The following is a 17,288-nucleotide window of genomic DNA, read 5'->3' as shown; positions in this document are numbered from 1 at the left end:
TCACCACAGCCAGCTGCACTCCATGCTGCCATCACCGTCCGCGTCCAACTTCACCACAGCACGCTGCACTCCACGCTGTGAGCACCGCCCGCGTCCGACGTCACCACAGCCCGCCGCACTACACGCTGTCAGCACCGTCCGTGTCCGACGCCACCACAGCACGCTGCATTCCACGCTGTCAGCACCATCCGTGACCGACGTCACCACAGCCTGCTACACTCCACGCTGTCAGTGCCGGCTGTGTCCGGCGTCACCCCCGCCCGCTGCAATCCTCGCTGTGAGCACCGTCCGCGTCTGACGTCACCACAGCCCGCTGCACTCCACGCCGTCAGCACAGTCCGCGTATGACGTCACCACTGCCTGCAGCAGTCCACACTGTGAGCATCGTCCATGTCCGACGTCACCACAGCCCGCTGCAATCCACGCTCTCAGCACAGTCCGCGTCCGATTTCATCACAGCCCGCTGGACTCCATGCTGTTAGCACCGTCCGTGTCCGACGTCACCGCAGCTTGCTGGACTCCACCCTGTCAGTGCCGCCTGTGTCTGAAGTCACCACAGCCCGCTGCACTCCACGCTGTCAGCACTGTCCGCGTCCGACGTCTTCACAGCCCACAGGACTCCACACTGTCAGCACCGCCCTCGTCCGACGTTACCCCAGCCCGCTGCACTCCACGCTGTGAGCGCCATCGGTGACCGACGTCACAACAGCACGCTGCGCTCCACGCGGTGAGCACCGTCCGCGTCCGACGTTACCACAGCCCGCTGCACTCCACGCTGTGAGCGCCATCGGTGACCGACGTCACAACAGCACGCTGCGCTCCACGCGGTGAGCACCGTCCGCGTCCGACGTCACCACTGCCCGCTGGACTCCACGCTGTCAGCACCGACCGTGTCCGACGTCTCCACAGCTTGCTGTACACCACTCTATCAGTGCCGCCTGTGTCCGACGTCACCACAGCCCGCTGTGCTCCACGCAGTCAGCACCGTCCGGGTCTGTCATCACCACAGCCCGCTGGACTCCACGCTGTCAGCAGCGTCCGCGTCTGACGTCACGACAGCCTGCTGGACTCGACGCTGTCAGCACCGTTCGTGTCCGACGTCACCACAGCCCGCTGCTGTTTACGATGTGTGCACCGTTCGCGTCCGACGTCACCACAGCCCGCTGCATTCCACGCTGTCAGCACCGTCCGTGTCCGAAGTCACCACAGCCTGCTGGACTCCACGCTGTCAGCAGCGTCCGTGTCCGACGTCACCACAGCCTGCTGCACTCCACGCTTTCAGTGCCGTCTGTGTCCGACGTCACTACAGCCCACTGCACTCCACGCTGTCAGCGCCGTCCGTGTCCGACGTCACCACAGCCCGCTGCTCTCCACGCTGTGTGCACCGTCCACGTCAAACGTCACCACAGCCCGCAGCACTCCACGCTGTCAGCACAGTCCGTGTCCGACGTAACCACAGCCTGCTGGACTCCTCGCTGTCAGCACCTTCCGGGTCTGACATCACCACAGCCCGCTGCACTCCACGCAGTCAGCACCGGGCGCGTCCGACGTCACCAAATCCCGCTGGACTCCACGCTGACAGCACCGTCCATGTCCGACGTCACCACAGCACGCTGCACTTCACGCTGTCAGCACCGTCCACGTCTGACGTCACAACAGCCCACTGCACTCCACGCTGTGAGCACCGCCTGCGTCCAACGTCGCCACAGCCTGGTGCACTCCACGCTGTCAGCACCGTCCGTGTCTGACGTCACCACAGCTGGCTCGATTCCACGCTGTCAGCACCGTCCGTGTCCGACGTCACCACTGAATGCAGCAGTCCACGCTGTGAGCATCGTTCACGTCCGACGTCACCACACCCCGCTGCACTCCATGCTGTCAGCACCGACTCCATCCGACATCACCACAGCCTGCAGCACTCCACGCTGTGAGCACCGTCCGTGTCCGACGTTCCCACAGCCCGCTGCACTCCACTCTGTCATCACCGTCCGCTTCCAACGTCACCACAGCCGCCTGGACTCCACGCTGTCAGCACCGTCCATGTCCGACGTCACCACAGCCCGCTGCAATCCACGCTGTCAGCACAGTCCGTGTCCGACTTCACCACAACCCGTTGCACTCCACGCTGTCAGCACCGTCCACGTCCGACGCCACACAGCCCGCCGCACTACACGCTGTGAGCACCGTACGTGTCCAACGTCACAACAGCCCGTTGGACTCCATGATGTGAGCAATATCCGAGTCCGATGTCACCACAGCCCGTTTCACTCCACGCTGTCAGCACCGTCCACGTCCGACGTCACCACAGCAAGAAGCACTCCACGCTGTGAGCACCGTCCGTGTCCGACGCCACCACAGCCCGCTGCACTCCAAGCTGTCAGCACCATCCGTGTCCGACGTCATCACAGCCTGCTACACTCCATGCTGTCAGTGCCGGCTGTGTCCGGCGTCAGCCCCGCCTGCTGCAATCCTCGCTGTGAGCATCGTCCGCGTCTGACGTCACCACAGCCCGCTGCACTCCACGCCGTCAGCACCGTCCGCGTCTGACGTCACCACTGCCTGCTGCAGTCCACACTGTGAGCATCGTCCATGTCCGACGTCAACACAGACCGCTGCATTCCACGCTGTCAGCACCGTCCGCGTCCGACGTCACCACAGCAAGAAGCACTCCACGCTGTGAGCACCGTCCGTGAGCGACGTCACCACAGCCCACTGCACTCCACACTGTGTGCACCGTCCGCGTCCGACGTCACCACAGCCCGCTGCACTCCACGCTGTTAGCACTGTCCGCGTCCGGCAGCACCACAGCCTGCTGGACTCGACACTGTCAGCACCGTCCGCGTCCGACGTCACCACACCCCGCTGCACTCCACGCTGTCAGCGCCGTACCACTTTGACGTCACCACAGCCTGCTGCACTCAACACTGTGTGCACCGTCCGCGTCCGACGACACCACAACCCGCTGCACACAACGCTGTCAGCACCGTTCGCGTACAACGTCTTCACATCCCACAGGACTCCACACTGTCAGCACCGCCCTCGTCCGACGTCACCACAGCCCGCTGCACTCCACGCTGTGAGCGCCATCGGTGACCGACGTCACCACAGCGCGCTTCTCTCCACGCTGTGTGCACCGTCAAAGTCCGACGTCACCACAGCCCGCTGGACTCCACTTTGTCAGCTCCGTCCGTGTCCGACGTCACCACAGCCTCTGCACTCCACAGTGTCAGCGTCGTCCGTGTCCGTCGTCACCACAGCCTGTTGGACTCCACGCTGTCAGCACTGTCCGCGTCCGACGTCACAACAGCACGCTGCACTCCACGCTGTGAGCACCGTCCGCGTCCGACGTCACCACTGCCCGCTGGACTCCACGCTGTCAGCACCGACCGTGTCCGATTTCACCACAGCCCGTTGCACTCCACGCTGTCAGCACCGTCCACGTCCGACGTCAACACAGACCGCTGCACTCCACGCTGTCAGGACGGTCCGCGTCCGACATCACCACAGCCCACTGCGCTCCACGCTGTGAGCACCGCCCGCGTCCGACGTCGCCACAGCCTGGTGGACTCCACGCTGTCAGCACCGTCTGTGTCTGACGTCACCACAGCCGGCTCGATTCCACGGTGTCAGCACCGTCCGTGTCCGACGTCACCACTGAATGCAGCAGTCAACGCTGTGAGAATCGTTCATTTCCAACGTCACCACACCCCGCTGCACTCCATGCTGTCAGCACCGACCCCGTCCGACATCACCACAGCCTGCAGCACTCCACGCTGTGGGCACCGCCCGTGTCCGACGTCACCACAGCCCGCTGCACTCCACTCTGTCATCACCGTCCGCTTCCGACGTCACCACAGCCGCCTGGACTCCACGCTGTCAGCACCGTCCGTGTCCGACGTCACCACAGCCCGCTGCAATCCACGCTGTCAGCACAGTCCGTGTCCGATTTCACCACAGCCCGTTGCACTCCACGCTGTCAGCACCGTCCGCTTCCGACGTCACCACAGCCCACTGGACTCCAATCTGTCACCAACGTCCGCTTCCGACGTCAACACAGCCCACTGGACTCCACGCTGTCAGCACCGTTCACGTCCGACGTCACCACAGACCGCTGCACTCCACGCTGTCAGCGCCGTCCGTATCCGACGTCACCACAGCCCGCTGGACTCCAGGCTGTCAGCACCGTCCTCGTTTGACGTCACCACAGCCCGCTGCACTCCACGCTGTGAGCACCGTCCGCGTCCAACGTCACAACAGCCCGTTGGACTCCATGCTGTGAGCACCATCCGTGTCCGATGTCACCACAGCCCGCTGCACTCCACGCTGTCAGCACCGTACAGGTCTCACATCACCACAGCCCACTGCACTACACGCTGTCAGCACCGTCTGCGTCCGACGTCACCACAGCCCGCTGGACTCTACGCTGTCAGCACCGCCCGGGTCTGACTTCACCACAGCCCGCTGCACTCCACGCTGTCAGCACCGTCCGCGTCCGACGTCACCACAGCCCGCTGGATTCCACGCTGTCAGCACCGTCCGCGTCCGATGTCTTCACAGCCCACAGGACTCCACACTGTCACCACCGTCCGCATCCGATGTCACCACAGCCAGCTGCACTCCATGCTGCCATCACCGTCCGCGTCCAACTTCACCACAGCCCGCTGCACTCCACGCTGTGAGCACCGCCCGCGTCCGACGTCACCACAGCCAGCCGCACTACACGCTGTCAGCACCGTCCATGTCCGACGCCACCACAGCCCGCTGCACTCCACGCTGTCAGCACCATCCGTGTCCGACGTCACCACAGCCTGCTACACTCCACGCTGCCAGTGCCGGCTGTGTCCGGCGTCACCCCCGCCTGCTGCAATCCTCGCTGTGAGCATTGTCCGCGTCTGACGTCACCACAGCCCGCTGCACTCCACGCCGTCAGCACCGTCCGCGTCTTACGTCACCACTGCCTGCTGCAGTCCACACTGTAAGCATCGTCCATGTCCGACGTCAACACAGACCGCTGCACTCCACGCTGTTAGCGCCGTACCTCTTTGACGTCACCACAGCCTGCTGCACTCAACGCTGTGTGCACCGTCCGCGTCCGACGACACCACAACCCGCTGCACACAACGCTGTCAGCACCGTCCGCGTCCGACGTCACCACAGCCCGCTGGACTCCATGCTGTCAGCACCGTCCGTGTCCGACGTCACCGCAGCTTGCTGGACTCCACCCTGTCAGTGCCGCCTGTGTCCGACGTCGCCATAGCCCGCTGCACTCCACGCTGTCAGCACCGTCCGCGTACAACGTCTTCACATCCCACAGGACTCCACACTGTCAGCACCGCCCTCGTCCGACGTCACCACAGCCCGCTGCATTCCACGCTGTGATCGCCATTGGTGACCGACGTCACCACAGCGCGCTTCTCATCACGCTGTGTGCACCGTCAACGTCCGACGTCACCACAGACCGCTGGACTCCACTCTGTCAGCTCCGTCCGTGTCCGACGTCACCACAGCCTGTTGGACTCCACGCTGTCAGCACTGTCCGCGTCCGACGTCACAACAGCACGCTGCACTCCACGCTGTGAGCACCGTCCGCGTCCGACGTCACCACAGCCCACTGGACTCCACGCTGTCAGCACCGACCGTGTCCGACGTCTCCACAGCTAGCTGTACTCCACCCTGTCATTGCGTCTGTGCCCGACGTCACCACAGCCCGCTGCACTCCATGCTGTCAGCACCGTCCGTGTCCGACGTCACCGCAGCTTGCTGGACTCCACCCTGTCAGTGCCGCCTGTGTCCGACGTCACCACTGCCCACTGGACTCCACGCTGTCAGCACCGACCGTGTCCGACGTCTCCACAGCTAGCTGTACTCCACCCTGTCATTGCGTCTGTGCCCGACGTCACCACAGCCCGCTGCACTCCACGCTGTCAGCACCGTCCGCGTCCGACGTCACCACAGCCCACTGGACTCCACACTGTCAGCACCGTCCGCGTCCGACGTCACCTCAGCCCGCTGCACTTCGCTCTGTCAGCGCCGTCCGTGACCGACGTCACCACAGCCCGCTGCACTCCATGCTGTTTGCACTGTCCGCGTCCGACGTCACCACAGCCCGCTGCACTACACGCTGTGTGCACCGTCCGCGTCCGACGACACCACAGCCCCCTGCACACAACGCTCTCAGCACCATCCGCGTCCGACGTCACCGCAGCCCGCTTTACACCACGCTGTCAGCACCATCCGCGTCCGACGTCACCGCAGCCCGCTGCACACCACGCTGTCAGCACCGTCCGCGTCCGACACACCACAGCCCACTGGACTCCACACTGTCAGCACTGTCCGCGTCCGACGTCAGCACATGCCGCTGCACTCCAAGCTGTGAGCACCGTCCGGGTCCAACATCACCACAGCCCGCTGGACTCCATGCTGTGAGCACCATCCGTGTCCAACATCACCACAGCCCGCTGCACTCCACGCAATCAGCACCGTCCGGGTCTGACATTACCACGGCCTGCTGGACTCCACGCTGTCAGCACTGTCCGCGTCCGACGTCACGACAGCCTGCTGGACTCGACGCTGTCAGCACCGTTCGTGTCCGACGTCACCACAGCCCACTGGACTTTATACTGTCAGCACCGTCCGCGTCCGACGTCACCAAAGGCCACTGCACTCCACGCTGTCAGCGCCGTCCGTGTCCGTCGTCACCACAGCCCGCTGCTCTCCACGCTGTGTGCACCGTCCGCGTCCGATGTCACCACACCCCGCTGCACTCCACGCTGTCAGCACGATCCGTGTCCGACGTCACCAGAGCCTGCTACACTCCAAGCTGTCAGTGCCTGCTGTGTCCGGCGTCACCCCCGCCTGCTGCAATCCTCGCTGTGAGCATCGTCCGCGTCTGACGTCACCACAGCCCGCTGCACTCCACGCCGTCAGCACCGTCCGCGTCTGACGTCACCACTGCCTGCTGCAGTCCACACTATGAGCATCGTCCATATCCGACGTCAACACAGACCGCTGCACTCCACGCTGTCAGCACCGTCCGCGTCCGACGTCACCACAGCAAGAAGCACTCCACGCTGTGAGCACCGTCCGTGACCGACGTCCCCACAGCCCACTGCACTCCACACTGTGTGCACCGTCCGCGTCCGACGTCACCACAGCCTTCTGGACTCCACGCTATCAGCACCGTCCGTGTCCGACGTCACCGCAGCTTGCTGGACTCCAACCTGTCAGCGCCGTCGGTGTCCGACGTCACCACAGTGCGCCGCACTCCACGCTGTGAGCACCGTCCGCGTCCGACGTCTTCACAGACCACAGGACTCCACACTGTCAGCACCGTCCGCGTCCGACGTCACCACAGCCAGCTGCACTCCATGCTGCCATCACCGTCCGCGTCCGACGTCACCACAGCCCGCTGCACTCCACGCTGCGAGCACCGTCGGTGACAGACGTCACCACAGCGCGCTGCTCTCCACGCTGTGTGCACCGTCCACGTCCGACGTCGCCACGGCCCGCTGGACTCCACTCTGTCAGCTCCGTCCGTGTCCGACGTCACCGCAGCTTGCTAGACACCACCCTGTCAGTGCCGAATGTGTCCGACGTCACCTCAGCCTGCTGCACTCCACGGTGGCAGCGTCGTCCGTGTCCGTCGTCACCACAGCCCGTTGGACTCCACGCCGTCTGCACCGTCCGCGTCCGGCGTCACCACAGCACGCTGCACTTCACGCTGTGAGCACCGTCCGCGTCCGACGTCACCACTGCCCGCTGGACTCCACGCTGTCAGCACCGTCCGTGTCCGACGTCACCGCAGCTTGCTGGACTCCACCCTGTCAGTGCCGCCTGTGTCCGACGTCACCACAGCCCGCTGCACTCCACGCTGTCAGCACCGACCGTGTCCGACGTCTCCACAGCTTTCTGTACTCCACCCTGTCAGTGTCGTCTGCGTCCGACGTCACCACAGACCGCTGCACTCCACGCTGTCAGCACCGCCCGCGTCCGACGTCACCACAGCCCACTGGACTCCACACTGTCAGCACCGTCCGCGTCCGACGTTACCTCCGCCCGCCGCACTTCGCGCTGTCAGCGCCGTCCGTGACCGACGTCACCACAGCCCGCTGCACCCCTTGTTGTGTGCACTGTTTGCGTCCGGCGCCACCACAGCCCGCTGCACTCCACACTGTGTGCACCGTGCGCGTCCGACGACACCACAGCCCGCTGCACACAACGCTGTCAGCACCATCCGCGTCCGACGTCACCGCAGCCCGCTGGACTCCACGCTGTCAGCCCCGTCCGTGTCCGACGTCACTACAGCTTGCTGTACTCCACGCTGTCAGTGCCGTCTGTGTCCGACATCACCACAGCCCGCTGCACTCCACGGTGTTGGCACTGTCCACGTCCGACGGCACCACAGCCCGCTGGACTCCACACTGTCAGCACCGTCCGCGTCCGACGTCACCGCAGCCCGCTGGACTCCACGATGTCAGCGCCGTCCGTGACCAACGTCACCACAGCCCGCTGCACTCCATGCTGAGTGCTCCGTCCGCGTCCGACCAAACCGCAGCCCGCTGCACACAACGCTGTCAGCACCATCCGCGTCCGACGTCACCGCAGCCCGCTGCACTCCATGCTGTCAGCACCGACCGTGTCCAACGTCTCCACAGCTTTCTGTACTCCACCCTGTCAGTGCCGTCTGCGTCCGACGTCACCACAGACCGCTGCACTCCACGCTGTCATCACCGACCGCGTCCGACACACCACCGCCCACTGGACTCCACACTGTCAGCACCGTCCGCGTCCGAAGTCAGCACATGCCGCTGCACTCCATGCTGTGAGCATCGTCCTAGTCCGACGTCACCATAGCCCGCTGGACTCCTTTCTGTCAGCACCGTCCGTGTCCGACGTCACCACAGCCGGCTGCAGTCCACCCTGTCAGTGCCGTCTGTGTCTGATGTCACCACAGCTCTCTGCACTCCACGCTGCCAGCACCGTCCGCGTCCAACACACCACAGCCTACCGGACTCCACACTGTCAGCACCGTCCGCGTCCGACGTCAGCACATGCCGCTGCACTCAACTCTGTGAGCACCGTCCGCGTCCAACATCACCACAGCCCGCTGGACCCCATGCTGTGAGCACCATCCGTTTCCAACATCACCACAGCCCGCTGCGCTCCACGCAGTCAGCACTGTCCGGGTCTGACATCACCACAGCCCGCTGGACTCCACGCTGTCAGCACCGTCCGCGTCCGACGTCACGACAGCCTGCTGGGCTCGACGCTGTCAGCACCGTTCGTTTCCGACGTCACCACAGCCCACTGGACTTTATACTGTCAGCACCGTCCGCGTCCGCCGTCACCAAAGCCCACTGCACTCCACGCTGTCAGCGCCGTCCGTGTCCGACGTCACCACAGCCCGCTGCTCTTTACGCTGTGTGCACCGTCCGCGTCCGACGTCACCACAGCCCGCTGCACTCCACGCTGTCAGCACCGCCCGTGTCCGAAGTCACCACAGCCTGCTGGACTCCACGCTGTCAGCAGCGTCCGTGTCCGACGTCACCACAGCCCGCTGCACCTCACGCTGTCAGCACCGTTCGCTTTCGACGTCACCACAGCCCGCTGGACTCCAATCTGTCACCAACGTCCGCTTCCGACGTCAACACAGCCCACTGGACTCCACGCTGTCAGCACCGTCCACGTCCGACGTCACCACAGACCGCTGCACTCCACGCTGTCAGCGCCGTCCGTATCCGACGTCACCACAGCCCGCTGGACTCCAGGCTGTCAGCACCATCCTCGTTTGACGTCACCACAACCCGCTGCACTCCACGCTGTGAGCACCGTCCGCGTCCAACGTCACAACAGCCCGTCGGACTCCATGCTGTGAGCACCATCCGTGTCCGATGTCACCTCAACCCGCTGTACTCCACGCTGTCAGCACCGTACAGGTCTCACATCACCAGAGCCTGCTGCACTACACGCTGTCAGCACCGTCTGCGTCCGACATCACCACAGCCCGCTGGAATCTACGCTGTCAGCACCGCCCGGGTCTGACTTCACCACAGCCCGCTGCACTCCACGCTGTCAGCACCGTCCGCGTCCGACGTCACCACAGCCCGCTGGACACCACGCCGTCAGCACCGCCTGCGTCAGATGTCTTCACAGCCCACAGTACTCCACACTGTCAGCGCCGTCCGCGTCCGACGTCACCACAGCCAGCTGCACTCCATGCTGCCATCACCGTCCGCGTCCAACTTCACCACAGCACGCTGCACTCCACGCTGTGAGCACCGCCCGCGTCCGACGTCACCACAGCCCGCCGCACTACACGCTGTCAGCACCGTCCGTGTCCGACGCCACCACAGCACGCTGCACTCCACGCTGTCAGCACCATCCGTGTCCGACGTCACCACAGCCTGCTACACTCCACGCTGTCAGTGCCGGCTGTGTCCGGCGTCACCCCCGCCCGCTGCAATCCTCGCTGTGAGCACCGTCCGCGTCTGACGTCACCACAACCCGCTGCACTCCACGCCGTCAGCACCGTCCGCGTATGACGTCACCACTGCCTGCAGCAGTCCACACTGTGAGCATCGTCCATGTCCGACGTCACCACAGCCCGCTGACCTCCACGCGGTCAGCACCGCCCCGTCGACATCACCACAGCCTGCAGCACTCCACACTGTGGGCACCGTGCGTGTCCGACGTCACCACAGCCCGCTGCACCGCACTCTGTCATCACCGTCCGCTTCCGACGTCACCACAGCCCCCTGGACTCCACCCCGTCAGCACCGTCCGTGTTCGACGTCACCACAGCCTGCTGCAATCCACGCTCTCAGCACAGTCCGTGTCCGATTTCACCACAGCCCGCTGGACTCCATGCTGTCAGCACCGTCCGTGTCCGACGTCACCGCAGCTTGCTGGACTCCACCCTGTCAGTGCCGCCTGTGTCCGACGTCACCACAGCCCGCTGCACTCCACGCTGTCAGCACCGTCCGCGTCCGACGTCTTCCCAGCCCACAGGACTCCACACTGTCAGCACCGCCCTCGTCCGACGTTACCACAGCCCGCTTCACTCCACGCTGTGCGCGCCATCGGTGACCGACGTCACAACAGCACGCTGCGCTCCACGCTCTGAGCACCGTCCGCATCCGACGTCACCACTGCCCGCTGGACTCCTCGCTGTCAGCACCGACCGTGTCCGACGTCTCCACAGCTTGCTGTACTCCACTCTATCAGTGCCGTCTGTGTCCGACGTCACCACAGCCCGCTGTGCTCCACGCAGTCAGCACCGTCCGGGTCTGACATCACCACAGCCCGCTGGACTCCACGCTGTCAGCAGCGTCCGCTTCTGACATCACGACAACCTGCTGGACTCGACGCTGTCAGCACCGTTCGTGTCCGACGTCACCACAGCCCGCTGCTCTTTACGATGTGTGCACCGTTCGCGTCCGACGTCACCACAGCCTGCTGCATTCCACGCAGTCAGCACCGTCCGTGTCCGAAGTCACCACAGCCCGCTGCATCCCACGATGTCAGCACCGTCTGCGATAGACGTCACCACAGCCCGCTGGACTCCACGCTGTCGGCACCGCATGCGTCCAACGTCACCACAGCCCGCTGCACTCCACGCTGCCAGCACCGTCCGTGTCCGACGTCACCACAGCCTGCTGCACTCCACGCTTTCAGTGCCGTCTGTGTCCGACGTCACTACAGCCCACTGCACTCCACGCTGTCAGCGCCGTCCGTGTCCGACGTCACCACAGCCCGCTGCTCTCCACGCTGTGTGCACCGTCCGCGTCCGACGTCACCACAGTCCGCAGCACTCCACGCTGTCAGCACAGTCCGTGTCCGACGTAACCACAGCCTGCTGGACTCCTCGCTGTCAGCACAATCCGGGTCAGACATCACCACAGCCCGCTGCACTCCACGCAGTCAGCACCGTGCGCGTCCGACGTCACCAAATCCCGCTGGACTCCACGCTGTCAGCACCGTCCATTTGCGACGTCACCACAGCACGCTGCACTCCACGCTGTCAGCACCGTCCATGTCCGACGTCACCACAACCCACTGCACTCCACGCTGTGAGCACCGCCCGCGTCCGACGTCGCCACAGCCTGGTGCACTCCACGCTGTCAGCACCGCCCGTGTCTGACGTCACCACAGCCGGCTCGATTCCACGCTGTCAGCACCGTCCGTGTCCGACGTCACCACTGAATGCAGCAGTCCACGCTGTGAGCATCGTTCATGTCCGACGTCACCACACCCCGCTGCACTCCATGCTGTCAGCACCGACCCCGTCCGACATCACCACAGCCTGCAGCACTCCACGCTGTGAGTACCGTCCGTGTCCGACGTCGCCACAGCCTGGTGCAATCCACGCTGTCAGCACAGTCCGTGTCCGATTTCACCACAGCCCGTTGCACTCCACGCTGTCAGCACCGTCCACGTCCGACGTCAACACAGACCGCTGCACCCCACGCTGTCAGGACCGTCCGCGTCCGACGTCACCACGGCCAGCAGCACTCCACGCTGTGAGCACGGCCAGTGTCCAACGTCACTACAGCCCGCTGCACCCCACGCTTTCAGCACCGTCCGCTTCCGACGTCACCACGGCCCGCTAGACTCCAATCTGTCACCAACGTCCGCTTCCGACGTCAACACAACCCCACTGGACTCCACGCTGTCAGCACCGTCCACGTCCGACGTCACCACAGACCGCTGCACTCCACGCTGTCAGCGCCGTCCGTATCCGACGTCACCACAGCCCGCTGGACTCCAGGCTGTCAGCTTCGTCCTCGTTTGACGTCACCACAGCCTGCTGCACTCCACGCTGTGAGCACCGTACGCGTCCAACGTCACAACAGCCCGTTGGACTCCATGCTGTGAGCACCATCCGTGTCCGATGTCACCACAGCCCGCTGCACTCCACGCTGTCAGCACCGTACAGGTCTCACATCACCACAGCCCGCTGCAGTACACGCTGTCAGCACCGTCTGCGTCCGACGTCACCACAGCCCGCTGGACTCTACGCTGTCAGCACCGCACAGGTCTGACTTCACCACAGCCCGCTGCACTCCACGCTGTCAGCACCGTCCGCGTCTGACGTCACCACAGCCCGCTGGACTCCAGGCTGTCAGCACCGTCCGCGTCCGATGACTTCACAGCCCACAGGACTCCACACTGTCAACACCGTTCGCGTCCGATGTCACCACAGCCAGCTGCACTCCATGCTCCCATCACCGTCCGCGTCCAACTTCACCACAGCCCGCTGCACTCCGCGCTGTGAGCACCGACCGCGTCCGACGTAACCACAGCCCGCCGCACTACACGCTGTCAGCACCATCCGTGTCCGACGCCACCACAGCCTGCTACACTCCACGCTGTCAGTGCCGGCTGTGTCCGGCGTCACCTCCGCCTGCTGCTATCCTCGCTGTGAGCATCGGCCGCGTCTGACGTCACCACAGCCCGCTGCACTCCACACCGTCAGCACCGTCCGCGTCTGACGTCACCACAGCCTGCTGCAGTCCACACTGTGAGCATCGTCCTTGTCCGACGTCAACACAGACCGCTGCGCTCCACGCTGTCAGCACCGTCCGCGTCAGACGTCACCACAGCAAGAAGCACTCCACGCTGTGTGCACCGTCCGCGTCCGACGACACCACAGCCCGCTGGACTCCATGCTGTCAGCACCGTCCGTGTCCGAAGTCACCGCAGCTTGCAGGACTCCACCCTGTCAGTGCCGCCTGTGTCCGACATCACCATAGCCCGCTGCACTCCACGCTGTCAGCACCGTCCGCGTACAATGTCTTCACATCCCACAGGACTCCACACTGTCAGCACCGCCCTCGTCCGACGTCACCACAGCCCGCTGCACTCCACGCTGTGAGCGCCATCGGTGACCGACGTCACCACAGCGCGCTTCTCTCCACGCTGTGTGCACCGACAACGTCCGACGTCACCACAGCCCGCTGGACTCCACTCTGTCAGCTCCGTCCGTGTCCGACGTCACCACACCCTGCTGCACTCCACAGTGTCAGCGTCGTCCGTGTCCGTCGTCACCACAGCCTGTTGGACTCCACGCTGTCAGCACTGTCCGCGTCCGACGTCACAACAGCACGCTGCACTCCACGCTGTGAGCACCGTCCGCGTCCGACGTCACCACTGCCCGCTGGACTCCACGCTGTCAGCACCGTCCACGTCCGACGTCAACACAGACCGCTGCACTCCACGCTGTCAGGACCGTCCGCGTCCGACGTCACCACAGTCCACTGCACTCCACGCTGTGAGCACCGCCCGCGTCCGACGTCGCCACAGCCTGGTGCACTCCACGCTGTCAGCACCGTCCGTGTCTGACGTCACCACAGCCGGCTCGATTCCACGCTGTCAGCACCGTCCGTGTCCGACGTCACCACTGAATGCAGCAGTCCACGCTGTGAGCATCGTTCATGTCCGACGTCACCACACCCCGCTGCACCCCATGCTGTCAGCACCGACCCCGTCCGACATCACCACAGCCTGCAGCACTCCACGCTGTGAGCACCGTCCGTGTCCGACGTCACCACAGCCCGCTGCACTCCACTCTGTCATCACCGTCCGCTTCCGACGTCACCACAGCCGCCTGGACTCCACGCTGTCAGCACCGTCCGTGTCCGACGTCACCACAGCCCGCTGGAATCCACGCTGTCAGCACAGTCCGTGTCCGATTTCACCACAGCCCGTTGCACTCCACGCTGTCAGTACCGTCCACGTCCGACGTCAACACAGACCGCTGCACCCCACGCTGTCAGGACCGTCCGCGTCCGACGACACCACGGCCAGCAGCACTCCACGCTGTGAGCACCGTCAGTGTCCAACGTCACCACAGCCCGCTGCACCCCACGCTGTCAGCACCGTCCCCTTCCGACGTCACCACAGCCCGCTGGACAACGATCTGTCACCAACGTCCGCTTCCGACGTCAACACAGCCCACTGGACTCCACGCTATCAGCACCGTCCACGTCCGACGTCACCACAGACCGCTGCACTCCACGCTGTCAGCGCCGTCCGTATCCGACGTCACCACAGCCCGCTGGACTCCAGGCTGTCAGCACCGTACGCGTCCAACGTCACAACAGCCCGTTGGACTCCATGCTGTGAGCACCATCTGTGTCCGATGTCACCACAGCCCGCTGCACTCCACGCTGTCAGCACCGTACAGGTCTCACATCACCACAGCCCACTGCACTACACGCTGTCAGCACCGTCTGCGTCCTACGTCACCACAGCCCGTTGGACTCTACGGTGTCAGCACCGCCCGGGTCTGACTTCACCACAGCCCGCTGCACTCCACGCTGTCAGCACCGTCCGCGTCCGACGTCACCACAGCCCGCTGGACTCCACGCTGTCAGCACCGTCCGCGTCCGATGTCTTCACAGCCCACAGGACTCCACACTGTCAGCACCGTCCGCGTCCGATGTCACCACAGCCAGCTGCACTCCATGCTGCCATCACCGTCCGCATCCAACTTCACCACAGCTCGCTGCACTCCACGCTGTGAGCACCGCCCGCGTCCGACGTCACCACAGCCCGCCGCACTACACGCTGTCAGCACCGTCCGTGTCCGACGCCACCACAGCCCGCTGCACTGCACGCTGTCAGCACCATCCGTGTCCGACGTCACTGCAGCCTGCTACACTCCACGCTGTCAGTGCCAGCTGTGTCCGGCGTCACCCCCGCCTGCTGCAATCCTCGCTGTGAGCATCGTCCGCGTCTGACGTCACCACAGCCCGCTGCACTCCACGCCGTCAGCACCGTCCGCGTCTGACGTCACCACTGCCTGTTGCAGTCCACACTGTGAGCATCGTCCATGTCCGACGTCAACACAGACCGCTGCACTCCACGCTGTCAGCACCGTCCGCGTCCGACGTCACCACAGCAAGAAGCACTCCACGCTGTGTTCATCGTCCGTGACCGACGTCACCACAGCCCACTGCACTCCACACTGTGTGCACCGTTCGCGTCCGACGTCACCACAGCCCGCTGCACTCCACGCTGTTAGCACTGTTCGCGTCCGACAGCACCACAGCCTGCTGGACTCGACACTGTCAGCACCGTCCGCGTCCGACGTCACCACACCCCGCTGCACTCCACGCTGTCAGCGCCGTACCTCTTTGACGTCACCACAGCCTGCTGCACTCAACGCTGTGTGCACCGTCCGCGTCCGACGACACCACAACCCGCTGCACCCAATGCTGTCAGCACCGTCCGCGTCCGACGTCACCACAGCCCGCTGGACTCCATGCTGTCAGCACCGTCCGTGTCCGACGTCACCGCAGCTTGCTGGACTCCACCCTGTCAGTGCCGCCTGTGTCCGACGTCACCATAGCCCGCTGCACTCCACGCTGTGAGCGCCATCGGTGACCGACGTCACCACAGCGCGCTTCTCTCCACGCTGTGTGCACCGTCAACGTCCGACGTCACCACAGCCTGCTGGACTCCACTCTGTCAGCTCCGTCCGTGTCCGACGTCACCACAGCCTGCTGCACTCCACAGTGTCAGCGTCGTCCGTGTCCGTCGTCACCACTGCCCGCTGGACTCCACGCTGTCAGCACCGACCGTGTCCGACGGCTCCACAGCTTGCTGTACTCCACCCTGTCATTGCGTCTGTGTCCGACGTCACCACAGCCCGCTGCACTCCACGCTGTCAGCACCGTCCGCGTCCGACGTCCCCACAGCCCACTGGACTCCACACTGTCAGCACCGTCCGCGTCCGACGTCACCTCAGCCCGCTGCACTTCGCGCTGTCAGCGCCGTCCGTGACCGACGTCACCACAGCCCGCTGCACTCCATGCTGTGTGCACTGTCCGCGTCCGACGTCACCACAGCCCGCTGCACTACACGCTGTGTGCACCGTCCGCGTCCGACGACACCACAGCCCGCTGCACACAACGCTGTCAGCACCATCCGCGTCCGACGTCACAGCAGCCCGCTGCACACAACGCTGTCAGCACCATCCGCGTCCGACGTCACCGCAGCCCGCTGCACACCACGCTGTCAGCACCGTCCGTGTCCGACACACCACAGCCCACTGGACTCCACACTGTCAGCACCGTCCGCGTCCGACGTCAGCACATGCCGCTGCACTCCAAGCTGTGAGCACCATCCGCGTCCAACATCACCACAGCCCGCTGGACTCCATGCTGTGAGCACCATCCGTGTTGAACATCACCACAGCCTGCTGCACTCCACGCAGTCAGCACCATCCGGGTCTGACATTACCACGGCCTGCTTGACTCCACGCTTTCAGCACCGTCCGCGTCCGA

The 17,288-nt window shown here is 64.8% G+C and overlaps 4 protein-coding genes across 4 annotated transcripts; all 4 read left to right on the top strand.

Annotated features, from left to right (window-relative positions):
- Nucleotides 1-1,125: 1,125 nt before the first annotated feature.
- On the top strand, nucleotides 1,126-2,547 carry LOC124620306 (endochitinase 2-like). The gene has a single exon (XM_047146979.1). The coding sequence runs from the start codon at nucleotides 1,126-1,128 to the stop codon at nucleotides 2,545-2,547; it is 1,422 nt and encodes a 473-aa protein (XP_047002935.1).
- A 3,521-nt stretch (nucleotides 2,548-6,068) lies between these two features.
- On the top strand, nucleotides 6,069-10,491 carry LOC124620305 (mucin-6-like). Its single transcript, XM_047146978.1, has 4 exons — nucleotides 6,069-6,872; nucleotides 7,105-8,821; nucleotides 8,954-9,935; nucleotides 10,053-10,491. Exons 1-4 carry the CDS (start codon nucleotides 6,069-6,071, stop codon nucleotides 10,489-10,491), a joined length of 3,942 nt encoding a protein of 1,313 aa, XP_047002934.1.
- A 1,025-nt stretch (nucleotides 10,492-11,516) lies between these two features.
- Nucleotides 11,517-12,608, top strand: LOC124620304 (mucin-1-like). The gene has a single exon (XM_047146977.1). It carries the CDS (start codon nucleotides 11,517-11,519, stop codon nucleotides 12,606-12,608), a length of 1,092 nt encoding a protein of 363 aa, XP_047002933.1.
- Nucleotides 12,609-12,889: 281 nt separating this feature from the next.
- LOC124620303 (flocculation protein FLO11-like) lies at nucleotides 12,890-16,373 on the top strand. The gene is made up of 5 exons (XM_047146976.1): nucleotides 12,890-13,069; nucleotides 13,252-13,419; nucleotides 13,809-13,869; nucleotides 14,019-15,519; nucleotides 15,752-16,373. Exons 1-5 carry the CDS (start codon nucleotides 12,890-12,892, stop codon nucleotides 16,371-16,373), a joined length of 2,532 nt encoding a protein of 843 aa, XP_047002932.1.
- The last annotated feature ends 915 nt before the right edge of the window (nucleotides 16,374-17,288 follow it).

This window comes from Schistocerca americana, chromosome 6 (assembly GCF_021461395.2).
Source record: "Schistocerca americana isolate TAMUIC-IGC-003095 chromosome 6, iqSchAmer2.1, whole genome shotgun sequence".
Taxonomy (NCBI): Eukaryota; Metazoa; Arthropoda; class Insecta; order Orthoptera; family Acrididae; genus Schistocerca; species Schistocerca americana.
Note: the sequence above shows the minus strand (reverse complement) of the source record. Positions and strands in the feature narration are given on the sequence as shown.